The sequence below is a fragment of the Hydra viridissima genome, unplaced genomic scaffold (genome assembly GCF_058129835.1).
Source record: "Hydra viridissima isolate aposymbiotic clone 2 unplaced genomic scaffold, HvirCarnegie_v1 scaffold_1, whole genome shotgun sequence".
Lineage (NCBI taxonomy): Eukaryota > Metazoa > Cnidaria > Hydrozoa > Anthoathecata > Hydridae > Hydra > Hydra viridissima.
This window is the reverse complement of record NW_028324300.1, coordinates 28,676,731-28,695,445: the sequence shown is the minus strand read 5'-3', so window position 1 is coordinate 28,695,445 and position 18,715 is coordinate 28,676,731. Positions and strand designations below refer to the sequence as shown.

Genomic DNA, 18,715 nt, shown 5'->3' with positions numbered 1-18,715 from the left:
ATGCTGCCATCTATAGTAAAAGTTCTTCTAAATTCGAAATTCTAAAAATTTCAAAAAAAAACTTTTGTTTTGTTTTTATATTATGTATTTATTCCGTTTTAAAAATTTTAATTTTTATTACTAAAAACTGTTGTATTATACTACTGAGGATGACAACTTTGTTGTTGAAAAACGTTTTTAGTAATAAAAATTAAAATTTTTAGAACGGAAGAAATACATAATATAAAAACAAAACAAAAGTTTTTTTTGAAATTTTTATAAAAACAGTTCTAAATAACTTCAAAAATAAAATAAGAATTTCTAAATTCGAAAAATCCGGATATTGCGTTTTTGAATTCCGGATTTTTAAAAATTCAAAATATGACGGAATTTCGGAATTCTGAAATTCCGAAATCCGGATTTGGATTCACTATTTAATACTTTATCAAATATATATTCACAAATATAAGTATATTCCTGCTAATTATTTAATATATGTAATATATTCGTGTATGTGTACGTATGTGTAATATATGTAATATATGTAATATAATATAAGAAACAGAGAAAGGATTGCTGTGAAATTATTTAAATCTATTTTTTATTTATCCACATTTTTGTTTTTTGACATTCAGTAAGAATTTATTTCCAAAAGGCACTCGCGTAAATATTTTCCTTTTTCTGCTATCAAAAGGTCAGAATCAAACCATATATAGGCTTTTTTATGACATCCTACATTGGTCCAGATAGTGTACTTTTAGAGTAAATATTATAGCTCTTTTCGTTTTACAGCTATGAATTTAAAAATTGACTATAAATTCTCCTCATTCTCAGTCTATCATTCTTAACTGTGTTCCTCTCTGGTGGACACCATCAACTAAATCAAGTTCAAAGGTCTTAAAATTCCAAAGTTTGTACATGTCACATGTTTCATACTCAATTTAAAAGCGTATTTACTTAAAGGTTTACAGGACCTTCGGCTGTTATAAGTCCTTTTTATGGACGTCAACACCATCATCGAGATTGTTATTAAAGAAGCATGCTTGTTGAAAATGACAAAAAGTTGTTTTTATTTAAAAAGAAAATCAAAACATAATCAACAAAATGGGAAAACACTTTCCGAGTCTATTTTCCTCTTGGACCCATAAGTTCTTGTCACAGAACCAATGCATGGGTCGGAGGAAGCAGCCTCCTTGTTACATTTCACTGGTGTAAATCTTTCAACAAGCAATCAATTCATTTATTTCATTAAGTATAGGATTCTATTCACACAGGAGAATATATATCTGAAATGTTTCAATTAAATACTGCGCAATACAATACAATAGGGCAGGTCGATTTTGGAATCAGGGGTTTGGTAATAAAGAGATTTGATTAATAGGTGAAAAAAATGTGCTTGGTAAAATTTTTTTTGTTTTAATGAAGTTTAAGTTGAGCTAAAATGATTTTAAATATTGATATATTTAATGAAATATTTTTTTGCAACGCCATCTTTATCACTAACATTTTTATACAAATTAAAGATTGCCGCACTTACGCAAAATAAACAAATGTTATAATTGTGTGGAAAAAAAAAAGTTTTGTGGACGAAAAATAATGTTTTCAAACAAGCGTAAAACACGAAATTGCACAAAAAACAAAAAGCAAGTTTGGTGGAAGTCCTAACCCTCTTGCAAATACAGAACCACCCACAAACAGACAGATTATTCAAGATTTTTATTTTCTTAAAAATACTTATCCAAGTTATTGCTTAAGCGTAATTGTAAAACTGATAGCTGAAAAAGTAATCATGGTTTGGAAAAAAGTTAACACTCGGCTACCATTAATGTCCACATATTGTGTCGAAAAAAAAGTTGGAGTACTTCTAAACATATCCAGGTTAATTAACCAAAGAAAATGCAAAGTATTAACAGAAAAAAACACTTCTAAAAAATTGGATAGGCTTTTTGATATCAGTTCCTGCACATGTGATCTTAAAGTTGTACTTTGTAATGATAAAAATATCAAATGTAGTCAAGATAATTGTCCTAATACTCATATTTTATGCACATGTAGTCCAGATAAAGAAGTACTATGTTATTTTTTAATAACACAATGTAACAAAAAAAAAAAAAATTTCTGTTTATCAAAGTTTTTTGATGTTTCTTAATTAATTTGAGTATGCTGAGTCTGAATATGACATTGGATTTTTTATTGCATCAATCGTTTGGTCGTAAAAAAAAAAAAAATCAATTAAACATATAATTAATATAAATCGTTTTGCAATCATGTTACATTATATTGTATTGTAACAGTCTCTCACAATCTCAAAAAACACTAAAAGTGAACAGTAGAACGAGGTTTTCTTTTATGAAGTTTCTCGTCATCGCGTATCAAACACCAGATGTAGTCACCCATCATAGCTGCATCCCATCTGCCCTGGTATCTTTTCTCCATTGCAAGAATATCCTGATGGAAACGTTCCCCGTGCTCTTCACTCACATCACCCAAATTTGGTCTGAAAAATTCCAAGTGTGAATGCAGGTAATGCAGCTTTATTGACATTCTGCATTTCATATCTGCGTACCGTACAATTAAGTTTTCCACTATCTCTTTGTAGTTATCACTCTTATTGTTGCCTAAAAAGCTATGAACAACATGTCTAAATGCAGTCCATGCTTCTTTTTCAACAGCAGACATTTTGTCCTCAAGCTCCTTACATGCCAACATAACTTTAATCTGTGGACCAACGAATATACCTGCTGAAATTTTTGCATCTGACACCTTTGGAAACATCTGCCGAATATGCTGGAATGCTGCACTATCTGGGTTTAATGCTTTGACAAATTGTTTGATAAGACCAAGTTTAATGTGAAGGGGTGGTAGTAAGATCTTTTCAACAGGTATCAGAGATTGATTAATAACATTGTGCGAACCAGGCTGTAAATGTTCTCTCACTGGCCACTCACGTCTTGTGAAGTGCTGGTTTGCAGCCCTGCTATCCCATAAACAAAGAAAACACGAGTACTTTGTGTATCCTCCTTGCAGACCGAGAAGAAATGCTAGCATCTTAAAGTCTCCACATACATCCCACTTGTAACTGTCGTAGTTGATTTTCTCAAGCAACAACTTCACGTTCTTATAGTCTTCCTTTAGATGAACGGAATGAGCTACTGGAATCGAAGGAAATCGGTTTCCGTTATGGAGCAAAACTGCCTTTAGACTTCTTGTTGAGCTGTCAATGAATAATCTCCACTCTTCAGGATTGTGAACAATGCCAATGTCATTGAAAAGACCACGAACGTCATGACAATAGCACAGTGATTCTGATACTACATAAAAGTATGCGAATGTTTCATGTCTTTTTCGGTATTTCGAGGTTCTGCACCTTGGATCTAATAAATTCCATTCTTTCAAACGTGATGTCAGAAGTTCTGCATTTGATTTAGTGAGACCTAAATCTCGTACTAAGTCATCAAGTTCTTGTTGGATAGGGAAATGAGGTGAATCATTCGGTTCCCTGAAATCACAGTCATCATTGAGTTCATCCGGTGAGTCTACTTCAGAATGATATGCAGCTGCTTCTTCGGATTGAGGTGGAGTAGGAACAGGCAATTCATCACTGTGTGGAACTGGTCCAATAGAAGATGGTGTACTTGGATAAACTAGAGTCAGCCTATCTTTCGGTTTTTTATACTTTGAAATGTCAACAATGCAGAAAAAGCAGTCATCATGATGGTTCGTCGGTTCTCTCCATATTCTCGGAATCGCAAAGGGCATTGACTTTCGGATTCCACGCAGCCATCCTTCCAGAGTTGATCTGCAGCTACCACAACTGTAGTGTGGTGCCCACGATTTGTCCTGATCTCCCATAGCCATGCCAAAATAAGCATGATATGCAGTAAAGAATTTTGTACCACTGACAATCTTATGTTTAGCTTGTGTTGGACTAATATAGTAACCACAAACATAACAGAATGAGTCAGGACAAAGCTTGCAGGATCTACTAGACATATTCACCACTTCATGTAACAGTTGTAATTAGTTAAACTGAAAATAAACACACGAATATAGTTAAAATCAGCATATATATATAATGTTTTAATTGCATTACACATATACGAAAACTCCGAAATATACTTTATGCTTTTTCTCAGGAAATCTTGATGATAGAGAAAAACCAATGGTACCACTGAAATCAGCATACAAAAATTATGTAAGAAACATTAAAAAATTAACATAAACAAAAATGTTGTTACATGGTGTAATATATAAATAAAATAAAAGTTTTTTTTTTAAATAAAATGAACACAAGTATATTACTAGTGTGATAAAGTTTAATACTATGAAATTCATATGCAAATTCTCAATATTATCAAATAATATTTAGGTTCCTGTAGAAGACAGGTTATATTTAAAAGACCAGATAGATAAGTTAGGTCCAAAAGGATCATTTCAACTTGGCTCAGTTGATTGTCAAAGGTCTAGAAAAGGATCTTTAAAGAAACTTAAAACTGAACATAAAAATATGGAACAATCATTACAACAAGAAACATTTAATTTACTTCCAGAAATGGTATTATCAGAATCTGATTCAGAATCTGTTATTTCTAGCTCTAGTGAGGTAATTAACTAATAAATCGAAATTTAGTTCATTATCACATTTTTTAAATTTACTTTCTTTTTTTTAACATATCACTTTTTTATATAAAATTTTTTTTTTAATTAACTTTATAACTTTTCTTTTAGATATGGGAGCCTGCAAAAAATCCATCAGGAATTTACAATCTTTGGAAGTTTCCAAAGTTTGCTATTGAGTTGATCAGAAACGATATAGGAAGTTCGATTGGAGCTGCATTAGGGAATGCTCTTTTGCTCGATCTATCAGGACTGTTTAATGATCCAGCAATTATATCAAGTTTAGTTTTAGACAATTCCAAAATAGACAGACAAAAAAAGTCAGTTAAAGTATTATCAGACTTAAAATCCTTTGAAAATAACAGAGAGTTTGTTTGCCTTGGTGTTGATGGTAAAATTGATAATGAAACTTTAGTTATAAGAGAAATAAAAAAAGAAGATGGTGAGGTTGTGTTAAAGAGATCAACAGAGAAACAACATCACATGACTGTGACTAAAGAACTTCTCCCTAACCTTTACAGTGGGGAGTTTCTTACTCACAAAGTTTTACCTCTCGTTGGAGCAACAGGAAAAAAGCAAGCTCAGTGCCTATACGAAGTTCTTGAAGAGTATGATTCTTTAAACACTCTAAAAGCAGTTTTGGTAGACAATACTTCCACAAACACAGGTCATAAAGCAGGAATGGTTGTGGAGTTAGAGAAAAAACTGGGACGAAAACTTCAGACTATAGACTGCAATCTTCATCAGAATGAGCTTCCCTTTAGGCCTTTGTTTAAAAAAATTGATGGAGTAACTAATTCACCAAACCATTTTGCTGGACCTTTAGGTAAAATGGCAAATATCAATAATGAGCTTAATTTAGTTGTTAATTTTGGTGTTATTAAGTCTCCATTTATTGTTTTAGAAAAAGAAATTTTAGATGATTTAATTAGTGACCAGAGGCTTTTATATGAATATTGCATTGCAATTGCCACTGGAAATATGAGTGTTAAATATTCAAGTTGGAAAATTGGTCCCCTTAATCATTCTCGTTGGTTAACATTGGCAATACGGTTGATGTCTTTATATGTCCGAGTACTAGTTCCTGATTCTAAATTAATTATTTTGGTAACCTATATTGTCCAAGTCTATGTTCCTACATGGTTCCTCCATAAAAAGAGCAATAAGTTACATGAAGCTCCATCAATTATATATTTTATGATTAACCAAATCAAGCTCCAAGGAAAAGAGGTGCAAGATATTTGCTTAGCAAACTTAAGGTTCAATAATTTTTGCCTACTTCCTGAGAATATTTTGTACTCAATGTTAAATTCAGAGGAAATATATATAAGATCAATAGCTATGCAGAGGATACTTGATATTAGAAATCGTAAAAAAGATGGCCAAGTTATAAACAGAATTAATAAAATTCCAGAAATTAACATTGATGCTCATATATGGTATGAACTCATAAACATTTTTGATGAAGACATAGATGAACCAGCAACAACTCATGATATTACCGGTGAAGAGATAGTAGAAAAGTTATTATCTGGAGAAAAAATTGACCTCCCAGGTCTTCCTTCACATTCACAGAGCGAATTTTATGGAATCTTTTATTTATATAATTTCAAATTTTGACAGTTAATTCAAAGGTTTTTAATAATCGTTATTAAAATTTAACTTATTGGGTAAATTTAACTTATCTGAAATAATTAAGATTATCTACATGGGTTATATAATAGAATATTTTACAAGTATTCTATTATATAACCCAGGCGTCGGCAACCTTTTTTAAGTAGAGAGGTTTTTCATTAAATAGTTAAAATAAATATTCATTAAATAATTTTAAAAAAAGAGCCGCAGGATTACATTTTTAGACCCCTGATATAACCATTAAACAAATTTTCAACATTTTAAATTTGCGTTTTTTTTATAAAATCCGGACCAGAATTTACAGAAGAATTTTGTTAAAGTATGAATATCTAACTTAGAAAAAATATATATTTTTTTGATTTAGAGTACTTTATTTTGTTTTTCTTTATTTCTAAGTAACTGTCAGTCCTTTTGCTTTTTATTTATTTTATTTTATATATAAATTAGTTGGGTCCTGAATTTATAATACAATGCCGCAGTAAATGTTGCGCGGAAAGCCTTAGGACCCAACTTCAAAACTAAAATCGCTCATGAAGAAACTATTTTAATTTCATAAAATTTTCCAGGATGTGTTTTTGGACTGTTTAGAAATTATCTCCATAATGCCAAACACTGAAATCCAAAAAAAGTTGTAATTCGACCTGCCCTAACAATACAATACTCTGGAATACTATTCCAACTTGTCCACGTCAATACGATGTTTACAGAACACACAAAACGATTTACAATCTAATCAAGTTTCTATTTCAAGAATATCTGGAATTAATATTTGGCTCTTTAAAGCATCAAAATCTAAACCCAAGAAATCCTTTATCCCTTTCCGTATTTTCTTTTTCCTTTGTTCATCAATTCCTTTCTTGTTCTTATTAGCATGAATGAACCATGGATCTTCTGATCCCAATCTCCTCTACCCAACTTGTAAGCATTTTACAAATTGCACTCTAAGTCTTAGTTTGTGTATTCCCAGATCTATTTCCAAATGATTGGGATATTTAATTTCTCTGGTAAGCTGTAAAGTCTCAGGGATTTTCAGCAGTAGAGAGAAGAAGGGAAAACTTTCTATTCGCCAGCGTTTTCTGCAGAATTTTTTATGGGCTTAACAATTTTTGGATGTGTAAAAGAAAAACTATTAAAAAAAAAAACGTATAACGTGGCCAACATTTTTTTACAGTGCTTTAATGATATTACAATCTTTTAATTAATAACAATTAGAAAAGGCCGTTGGTAAAGCCGTTGATAATGTTTATAAACCTTGCTTTCTTTGTCTTTATTTCAAAAAGAAAGTAAAGAGTATAAATCGTTCGCCATGATAAATCAATTGATGTTTCCACAATTTATGTTTCCATCTTACGGTCATCTGAAGAAAAAAAAAAAAAAAAGAGTACGCTGTTGTTATTAATATTCCTTATAATATTTTTATTAATATTTTGACTTTCATTTTTACTTTTCTAAAATGCGGTATCGAGTTTAATAAATGTAAAAGATATTATTTCATGCATTTAAAAAAAATTTATTAATCCAAAATGAGTTCAAAAGTTATTTTTCACTTCCTAAATATTTATTTAAAAATCAAATAATTCACGAATTATGGAAGTAAAGTATTTTTTGAAACCTAAATTAAACTGAGGTGAGAGTAAGTTTGTTTAGCTTCAAATTCAAATATTTATTAAATATAAAAAATTATATTTAATGGCTGTAAATGTACCTTTACAGCTTTCATGTCTCTAGTTAGACATATGAAATGTTACCGTAATATTGATAATGATTTTATTGATGTAAATCCTGAGCCAAAATCTACCTTATGTAATCCATTAAATGATAATCATAACGATTTATTGCCTAGTTTTCCAGAATATTCATTGCCTAGTTTCCCAGATAATTCTACTTATCAAGTTGACACTTATCATGAAAAAACATTAGAATATATTGGTTCTTGATTAGTTTCTTCATTGCGAGCAAACAGCAGTGTTCCATATTATATCATACCTGAAGTAATTGCTTCTGTTAATTATATTTCACAATCATTAGTTTCATATATTGGTAATGCTGCTTTATTAGTTTTAGATGACATTGGAGCAGATGATTTCACTTTAACATTGTTTAAGAGTAAGTTAGAAAGTAGGCTTATACATTGCAATGAGCCACTCAAGTTTCTTGATACATTTTATAAACAAGATAAACACTTAGAAAAGAATTCTCTTTTTGTAGCTCCTGAAACATGCAACATGGGCCCTTCTAGGTATGAAACTAATGAAGGAATTTCAAAGATTGTTTATGACACTTTTCATTATATATCAGTAGAACAAACGCTAAAATCACTTCTTCATAACGCCCAATATATGGATGCTTTAAATCTTAATAAACCAAAAAAAAGGAATTATAAAAAACTTTTCTGATGGCCAAGCGTGTAAAAACCATGAGCTTTTTAGTGATTACAGCAAGGTTTCTTTAAAATTACAGCTGTTTTATGATGGAATGGGGACATCTAATCCACTTCGTGGACAGCCTTCACTCTGTAGTATTGGAGTCTTTTACTTTGCTGTTTTAAATTTACCTGTTAAGTATAACTCCTGTTTTACAAATGTTCATTCGGTGGTTTTGTGCTATTTCACGATATTAAAGTATATGGATTTGATGCTATTCTTGAAAAATTTTCATTTGAAATGAACAAGCTAAGTAAAATTGGTATTTCAGGTGAATTTCCAATATTTGGTAAGAATGTAGTTTACGCCAGTCTTGCTCAGGTTGCCTGTGACAATTTGGCTTTAAACTCTATATTTGATTTTATTGAATCGTTTTCTGGCAGCCACTTTTGTACTTTATGCTATGCAACTAGTAATGACATTCAAATCTACTTTACTGAAGATAAATTTGAAATGAGAACAATTCTAAAATATGAAATAGATGTTGGAAATGTTCAAAGTGGCAATGTAGGGAATAAAAATCACTGCAAAGGAATTAAGAAAGTTTGTGTTTTAAATTCAATCAAAGGGTTTCATGTCACAATAAACTTTAGCTTAGATATCATGCACACTGTACTTGAAGGTGTTGTTGATTTAGAGTTAGGTGCTATCCTGTATTGTTTATCTGTCGAAAAATATTTTTTTACCCTTGGTGAGTTGAACAATCGCACTTTTGGTCAATGGTTAATGTTGACAAAAAAAAAAAATAAATCGCCAGAACTCAACAAATTAGAAGTTCCAGGACATGGACATGGGCTATTACCAAGTATGAAAGCCATGCAGATCTGGTCCTTACTTTTGTATTTGCCACTTATTATATGTGACTTTGTTCCAGAGGAGGATGAACATTGGAAATTTTTACTAGAATTGTCTACTTTAGTTGATTTTATTTTTGCTCCAAAATTTACAATAGGAATGGTAACATGCCTTAAATATCTCATAGCCAGCCATTTGGAAAATTTAAAATTTTTTTTTGGGAACCACACTCGTCTTCGTCCTAAACATCATTTTTTGGTTCATTTACCAACAATTATTATAAATTCTGGGCCTCTTATTGGAATGAACTGTCTAAAATATGAACTAAAAAATTCATTTTTCAAAAGATCTGCACATATTGTAAGCAATTTTAAAAATATATGCCTCACTCTTGCCAAAAGACATCAACACAATGCCTTACATCATAGACTATCAAGTGCTTATATGCGTAATTTAGTAATTACTAAAAGCCATGTGGTACCAATTCATAGTCTTCATTATTCACAAGTACTTTTGGACAATCTTCATAATAAACCTTCTGATGATATTTGCATTACATTCAAAATTAAAAGGGGATCTCTTCAATACGAAACAAACTACCATCTTACAATTAGTGAAGATGAAGATTATCCTGTTTTTTGAAAAGTTATCAGCTTTGTTAGTATCAGGGATGAGTCTTCATGGTTTGTTGTAGTGTCTAAGCTTTACACACTTAAATTTGTGGAGCATTGCCAGTGCTTTTTGGTCGAAAATGTCAAACCCGTACATATCTTGTTATAAAGTTGGACGAGCTTATTGATGATCACCCTGTTTTATCATATCAAAAAGGAAATGCATATTGTATAAGACAACAATATCATGTGTTTAAGGAATAATTTAAAGAAGTGTTAAAACTTTGTATATTTTTTACCATAATTGGTATTATTGAAAAAATTGTTATTACATTATCATGTTGATTGTTTTGATCTTTATTTGATTATTTGAATAATAATTATTGCAAGTTTTTTTATAAGTTTTTGTTAATGCATATATAGATGAAGGTATTACACTAAAAATATTAAATCTACTTGATGATATTGATTTAAAAGAAATTGGTTTCAATATGGCTTCAAGAAGATTACCAATTCAATGGATCCGGACTCAATCATCAACATCTGCTAATCATGAAAATATTGTAACACCTAAACTAATGTCAACAGAAGACAAAGATATTGAAATACCGATAAATACAACAACGAAGATCATAGCAGAGCAGCCACAACAAGCTACTACTTTAATTTCCGTAGCTCTATTTTACTTTGTTAAAAATTTTATGTAGATAATGTTAAACTATTGCTGGAAATTTGTTTTTATAATATAAAAACAAACTTCCCGCAAAAATTTGTGTGTGTATATATATATATATATATATATATATATATATATATATATATATATATATATATATATACACACACATACATCTGTGTGTGTGTGAATTAATGTGGGGCTGGCCTGTTGAAGCAATATTAAAAAGAATGCAGTAAAAAAAAATGACCATGACAAAGATAAAAGGAGCAGAAATAGTAGATGAGCTAAAAAGAATGGAGGAGATAAACAATAAAGAAAGAATTTTTTTAGTTAAGATTCTTGGCAGATATCTTATGAGCTATTGGAAAGTGTAAGTTTCAGTGTTTTTTTTTTGTTTTTTTTGTTTTTCTGGATATTTTTTGAATTCCAAATACTTTTTCAACTTAGTATTTTTTAGGATATCCAAAATATTCCCTTACATACAAATTTAAGTATATAATCTTGTTATATATTGCATCACCCAAACAAAAGATAAAAGCATTTGCAAAGACTACTTTAAAAGAACTATGATCTGAATTTTTTTATAGTATCACTGTATTCTATATACTTTAGGACTGACAGACCATCTAAAAAAGAAAATCAGCAATTGTGTCAAGCACTTATCACTGCTTTCCCTGTACTTCGTGACAATGCAACATCATCTGGTTTTGTAAGGTTTTGTAAAATTATTTGTCTTTTTTAAATAAAATATTTCATATTATCACTTTCTGAACCAAATGTTTTGCAAAATCAACAAACATATTAGAACGATATGTTTTTATTTGGTTCCATAGGAACATTTTACGATGCTAAAGCACATACAGGTTTTTTGGAAATGTTCCTTAGAAAAAAAAGATCCCGTAGCGACAATATATAAACATTGTGGACTCATTTGAAGAAAAAGTATTTTTTTGCTTATTATAACTTTAATTGACAATTTTTTTATATATTTCAATTACTACTTATACACCTATACATTTTTATTTATTTTGCCAGTTGACAAAAATGTTGAATTGATTAAAGTTTTTATATAATTCAAAGCAATATTGCAATTTAATCCTAAAAGTATTGACTTATTTCTGTGAGTTAGTTAATACAACAGTAGTTACAAAATTAATTTTATTCATTAATAATAAAATAGGGTGACAGGAATGGTGTCACAAAATGAACTTCTGAATAGAGTTGAATATATTAAAAAGGCCTAATGTCGCAAAAAATAGGAATAGTGTCACAAATGAGTTAAATGATTAATGCCGAAAACAAAACAAAAAAAAAGAAATAGCGTCGCAAATGAATTTAATGAATAGTGTCAAAAACAAAAAAAAAGGGATAGTGTTGCAAATTGTAAAAACGAAACAGTGTTGCAAATAGTTAATTTCAGCAAGTGCTTACTCGTTTTGCTTATCTTTATAGCATACGTCTTTTACAGAAAAAAAAGAAAAAACAAAGAATAATGAAAGAAAAGATTTTTTACATTTTCGACCATCAAATTTGCGACAACCAAAATTTTGCGACACTATTCCTGTCATCCAAAAATAGTTTACTATTATACGTAATTTTTGTATATTATAAATAATAAAAACTGTTTACTAATTATAAATATTTTATTTGTTAAAATTTTTTAATACTGTTATTATTTACCAAATAACTTTTATTAATTAAATTATTCTATTTACGTATAAAACAAAAATTATTTTTTAAAAGTATAATCATTGTACTTTTTGTCAGAGACAATTTTGTTCTGTTAAATTCATCAGAGAAAGTTGAACAAACATTGCGAGAACTTCAACCAGCAACTTCAAACAAAGAGAGTCTACTAAAAATGATGGCTGATACAAAAGTGGTAAGAAGAGCATTGATTCAGGAAACAAGCAACATATCAATAACCTCAATTATAAGGCGGTTTCCAAGATTTATTGATATGAATAACGCTGTGAGTGTTATTTTTAACTTTTTGCAGTTCATTTGTAAATCTTGCTTACTTTGTAAATTAAGCTAGATTAGTTAATAAGAATAATTTTTAGCCTTTTTGCATTTCATAGATTAAACAAAAGTTTCATTTCATTGAAGAGGCATCAAGAATATTACGTTGCATGATGTCTTTAACACGTGCAAACAAAATATTTTGTTACTCACAAGAGATTTGACAATAACAAACATGTTCAAAAATACTTTGCCAGAAGACGAATATAATGAAGATATATATGCCTACTACCCTAAGTGGAGAGAATGAATTCAATAAGAACTTCATAGCTTAAATGTGAATTGTTACAGTATAATTATCAATCTGCATAAGTACTAAGCTGCTGCAACTTGACTATGTGCCGATATGCAAAAGTGTGGAGTTCATTTATCATTTCCTAGTTTAACATGTACACCTAATCCAAAAGAAGATTTTTTTATAATCTGTCTTCTTATAAAAATATACAAGTATATAAGTATATACAAGTTGTTACCTGATTTATTTTTACTTTTATTTAGAAGATACAACTTTGCTTGCTTTTAAGAGGCTCCTTTTTCTTCTGATAGCACCTCCACAGAAGGGCAAGAAGCGTCCGAGAATGGATCCTGATGCAGTTTTGGCTTTATTTTATAGAGAAATGGATGTAGGTTTTTTCTATACATTTTTTTTTTTAAGTTGTATTTGGTTTATAATAAAAAGTATTACTTTTTTGAGCTTTGTATTTTCTAATTTTTTAAAATTTTACTTAAACATTTAGGTACACCTCAGTCTTGAAAGCTCCATTGAGTTATTGAAGAAGGAGAAAGTTTTTCAACCGATTTTATTCAAGTGTTGCGGCACTCTATTTATTAAAGTCGATAGTACAGCTAGGGTTCATTATCGAAATTGCAAATTTCGAAAATTTTCGATTAAAACGGTACCGAAATACTTCTTTCTTTTCGAAATCTATAAAAACTTATGAAAATAATCGAACTAGCCAAATTAATTTCGAAAATAAAAAAGGAATTTCGAAATGTGAAATTAATTTCGAAATAAAAAAATGTACTTCGAAAAGTGAAATTAATTTCGAAAGAAAAAACGGAATTTCGAAATGTGAAATTAACTTCGAAAAAAAAAAGTGTATTTCGAAAAGTAAAATTAATTTCGAAAGAAAAAACAGAATTTCGAAATGTGAAATTAACTTCGAAAAAAAAAAGTGTATTTCGAAAAGTAAAATTAATTTCGAAAGAAAAAACAGAATTTCGAAATGTGAAATTAACTTCGAAAAAAAAAAGTGTATTTCGAAAACTGATTTTAATTTCGAAAGAAAAAACAAAATTTCGAAATGTGAAATTATTTTCCAAAGAAAAAAAAGAATTTCGAAAAGTGAAATTAATTACAAGAAAAAAAAAAAAAGAATTTTGGAAAGTTAAATTTATTCCAAAAAGTAATTTTAATACCTTATATTTTATTTGCATAATAATATTAAAATAACCGGGTGCCTAAATAATTTACCACGGGGTTTTTCGGCAAGTATACCTTTTATTATTATATATATATATATATATATATATATATATATATATATATATATATATATATATATATATATATATATATATTATATATATATATATATATTATATATAATAATTTGCCATATATACATATATATGAATAATATATATAGATATATATAGATATATTATAGATATATATATGTGGCAAAATAATACTATCTTGGTAAATTTAAGGTGGCACACAACTGAAAACAAGTTGTTTTTTTTAGTAATCAAAATTATGATTTTTTTTTTTTTGATGAGAATAAATTTATATTAAAATGAAATAAAAAACAGCTAATTTTTTTTTTTTAATTTTACTATCCATAATGGCCAAAAATGTGTTGTAAAACACGTGTTTTTAGTAAATCTTTAAAACCTAATAACTTGATTTTGCCTCAACAACTCGAACTAAAATTTTTAGTTTTGTAACAAAAAGATTGCTAAGGTATAAATATAATTGTTTGAAATCGCTGTAAATCTCATCTAAATAATCCCAAGAGAGTAATTAGCCGTTTACATTGCAACAATGGTTTCATATACGTGCGTTACAGGCCTTAAAGGAATTGCATATTATAACTTTTAAATTATATCATTTAGGAAAAGCGCACGAACTTTTATGTAAATTCTATAAAATTTTATAAAGTTCTATAAAGTTCTATAAAAATTCTAAATCTAAAGTTTAAACTTACGTTATGCAAATTTAAAATTAAAGTGTTTAAACTGGTGTTGTTATCGACTAAGACTAAATCGACTAAAAGTCGAAATTAGTCGACTTTGAAAAATCTAAGAGTCGATGTAATCGACTTTGGATTTTCTACTAATCGACTAAAAGTCGATTTAGTTAAATAGTAGTACTTATACATGTATTTCTAATATCTTTTTATTTGATTGAACATTATAAATCTTTTTAATTTTATTTTGTTAACAAAAGCAAATATGACTGTTGAATAGAATGTAGTTTTTTCAGAGCCGGAATAAAATATTTACTCCCTTTCCTTTCATAATAAATTAGAAATTAAAATATAGCATCTCCCTCCATCATATTAATTATTGAATGAAGATGCTTTTAAGCATCTTCATTCAATAATTAATAAGTAAAAATTTGAATAGTAAAAATTTTAAAAATTCTACGTTCAAAATTTACAATTTAAATTGTAAACAAAAACACTTTAGTAGCTTTTGCTATAGGTAGGTTTTATTCACTTTGAGAGGGCTAATATTTTATATGAAACATTTCACCGTGTAGAGGTAAGTGGTCATTCGCAAATTATGTCACGCAAAAAACTTTTCAGATCCCCCTTCTCCCTTTTCAGCAAAATGTCACAAAATATCAAACCCCTATCTTATCCTGAGCGTTTTAATCCCTGTAAAAGAACCTTTGGGGTTCTAATCCCTGCAAAAATATTTCGAAGCAAATTTTAGAATTTCGAAGGTAAAAAATCGTTTCGGTATTATTTTCAGAATTTCGAAATCGCAAAAACATTTCGAAGCAAATTTTAGAATTTCGAAGGTAAAAAATCGTTTCGGTATTATTTTCAGAATTTCGAAATCGCAAAAACATTTCGAAGCAAATTTTAGAATTTCGAAGGTAAAAAATCGTTTCGGTATTATTTTCAGAATTTCGAAATCGCAAAAACATTTCGAAGCAAATTTTAGAATTTCGAAGGTAAAAAATCGTTTCGGTAATATTTTTAGAATTTCGAAATCGCAAAAATGTTTCGAAACAAATTTGACAATTTCGAAATGAAAAAATCGTTTCGATGCAAAATTAATTAGTTTGAAATTATTTCGAACTTACCGAAACAAAAATAGAGTTTCGAAAACTTTTTTTTTTATCGAAAATTCAACTTTTGCTTCCGTGAAGAACCTTAAGTACAGCTATGCGGTTGGAAGCCATACCGAGTATAAGTTTTGCTTTTGAGTTGCTGCTAGCCTCTTATGTATTTAATGTATTTAATGTCAATTTTCCTTATGTATTTAATGTCAATTTTCCCCATGAACTTATTTGTGTATATGGATTTCTCGAAAGCTTGCTTTGAATAAGCAGCAAAGGAATTATAGTTAATTCTTTTTTAAAGAATTAACTATAATTCCTTTTGCCGAAAGTTAAACATTAAATTAAACAAAATGTTTGTGAAACGAAAAAGTATTTTTAACACTTTCTCGTTTATTTTTGTTACATTGTTACCCGAGAACCAAGAGGCCGTATGTCCAATTTTTGTGTTTCCAAAAAATCAAGTTTTGAATTTTAATTTGCCAAGACTTTCTGCCAGAAAGTTCGACTAATTATTTAAATACTTCCTAAAATTTTTTTGTTGTGATATATTTATGGAACACACACTTCTGAATATTTATTGATAATAGACAAAAACAAAACAAAACAAAAAAAAAAACACAAAATGTTGACATAAAGCTTCTTGGTTCTTCTCTGACGGCGATATCTATTTTTCGAAGTTTAAACTTCGCTTTTGCATATAAAGGTTTTAAGACTTCTTACTTTAATATTCACTGTATTGAATTTGAGTGTGACTGAGTTTAAAAGAAATACTACTAGATTTAAAAGAAATACTATTATATGCATTAACTCGGAATTAAAATAAAATGTATATTTTAGTTTTTATTATTTTATTGTGATGTTATTCCGTTTTTCTTGTGAGCCAATATGATATACACTTGTAATTTAGTATGACTCTTTTTTCAATAAACAACCTAATTTATTTGAATTATCTAATTGCACCCGGTTATACACTGTGACCATTTTCTATAGGCGCATGTGGATTATGTCTTTAAAATGTACTTAACTTTATTTTTATAGAGCATTGCAATAAATTATAAATAAAATATCAAAAAGTAATGAAAATTATCAAAAATTAATACCAAATTTGAAAATAGGTCAATCATAAATGAATTAAATTCAAAAGATAGCTGACTATTTTTTATAGACGCAGTTCACATTTTTTAACAAAACTATCCAAAAAAATGTTTTTGTCACATTTTTAGTACTCGATTGGACCTCCTTTGCGCTCAATTACTTGATAAATTCGTTTTGGCATACTTCCCACCAAGTTTTCCAGCACTTTTGGCTCCATATCCTCTCAGCATTCTGATACCGCTTCTTTTATCTCTGCCACAGAGTTATATTGCTTCTGGTCAGCATAGATACGTCTTACAATGATTCCCCAGATGTTTTCAACAGGATTCAAATCTGAACTGCGAGCAGGCCACCACATTTGCTCAATTTTTTTAGCTTCAAACCAAGCTTTAGTCTCGTTACTTGTGTGAATGCTGGCGTTATCTTGTTGAAAAACAAACTTTTTGCGTCGATATTTGTTTTGAAATGGAATCAAACATAATTTTAGCACATCAATGTTTTCAGAACTTTTCATTTTGCAAGATATAAATGCTAAATTTAACTTTCCTGTTGCACAAAACCCAAGCCAAACCATCAAAGATCCACCACCAAAATTCCTTGTCGAAAAATATTTGGGTTCTCTCCTCAAATCACGCCAGTAGCCACTAAAACCATCAGGCCCATCAAGATTAAACTTTTTCTCGTCCGAAAAAATCACCTGGTATTGAAAACAACAATATTCAGCTATTTAGACATCTCACGTATTTATGAGAATTTAATCTAAAATTTCTTACTTGTTCCCAATCGCGTGCCATGTTTTCGCGGGCGAATTCCATCCGTTTCTGTTTGTGAACAGGCTTCAAATTTGGTGCTTTATTCATTTTTGATCTTACAATGTGTGGGCTGTCTTTGAGAACTTTCCTAATCGTCTCCTTGCAAACATTTAAACCCAAATCTGACTTAATTGTTTTCAAACATTTTGATGAATTTGATGCGAGTCGAACAATCCTGCGTTTTTCACGGTCTGAAACCTTAGATTTCTTTAGTTTCCTCTTGATTGTTGCAAAATCTGTTGGATTTTTCAAGAAATTACGGATAACGTGATCTGATCTCTTCAATCTTCTAGCAATTTCTCGATTTGGAACTTTTTCTCGATGATAAGCCAATATTTGACCTTTTTCAATATTGGTAAGGACCATTCCTTTCGGCATTTGGTTAAGTTCAACTTAATTTCGACTCACAAAATAAAAAATACTGCAGAATATAAGAAATTTGCGACAAAACTCGTAAAAACTTTAGTGCGTCTATAGAAAATTGCCACGTGAATATTAAAAATTTAATTATTTTAATACAATCAAGATAGTTAATAATTAAATGCATAATGGATCATTGTTTTCTTACATATACTTATTCAAAAGTACCATTAGAACAATTTTATTACCACTGTAACACTGTAAATCCGCTAAATTTTACATGCGTCTATAGAAAATGGTCGCAGTGTACCAATACTACGTGAAGACTTAAATGGACGGAATAAATCACGCGTAAATATTCTAAAAAATATTTATAACGCCTAGAAAAA

At 29.3% G+C, this 18,715-nt stretch overlaps 2 protein-coding genes and 1 pseudogene across 2 annotated transcripts; all 3 read left to right on the top strand.

The window, feature by feature from the left end:
* The first annotated feature begins 4,369 nt into the window (after positions 1 to 4,369).
* On the top strand, positions 4,370 to 6,216 carry LOC149894351 (uncharacterized). The gene is made up of 2 exons (XM_090078088.1): positions 4,370 to 4,582; positions 4,708 to 6,216. Exons 1-2 carry the CDS (start codon positions 4,487 to 4,489, stop codon positions 6,214 to 6,216), a joined length of 1,605 nt encoding a protein of 534 aa, XP_089934214.1. The 5' UTR covers positions 4,370 to 4,486.
* Positions 6,217 to 8,894: 2,678 nt separating this feature from the next.
* LOC149894350 (uncharacterized) lies at positions 8,895 to 10,091 on the top strand. The gene has a single exon (XM_090078077.1). The coding sequence runs from the start codon at positions 8,895 to 8,897 to the stop codon at positions 10,089 to 10,091; it is 1,197 nt and encodes a 398-aa protein (XP_089934203.1).
* A 460-nt stretch (positions 10,092 to 10,551) lies between these two features.
* LOC149894349 (uncharacterized) lies at positions 10,552 to 16,366 on the top strand (annotated as a pseudogene).
* Positions 16,367 to 18,715: the final 2,349 nt, after the last annotated feature.

What these genes read in the sequence shown, in the direction of transcription:
- LOC149894350 (XM_090078077.1), top strand. Translation starts at nt 8,895, where the DNA reads ATGAACAAGCTAAGTAAAATTGGTATTTCAGGTGAATTTCCAATATTT.
- LOC149894351 (XM_090078088.1), top strand. Translation starts at nt 4,487, where the DNA reads ATGGAACAATCATTACAACAAGAAACATTTAATTTACTTCCAGAAATG. An exon ending in TTATTTCTAGCTCTAGTGAG is followed by an intron (nt 4,583 to 4,707) that starts GTAATTAACTAA and finishes CTTTTCTTTTAG; the next exon opens with ATATGGGAGCCTGCAAAAAA.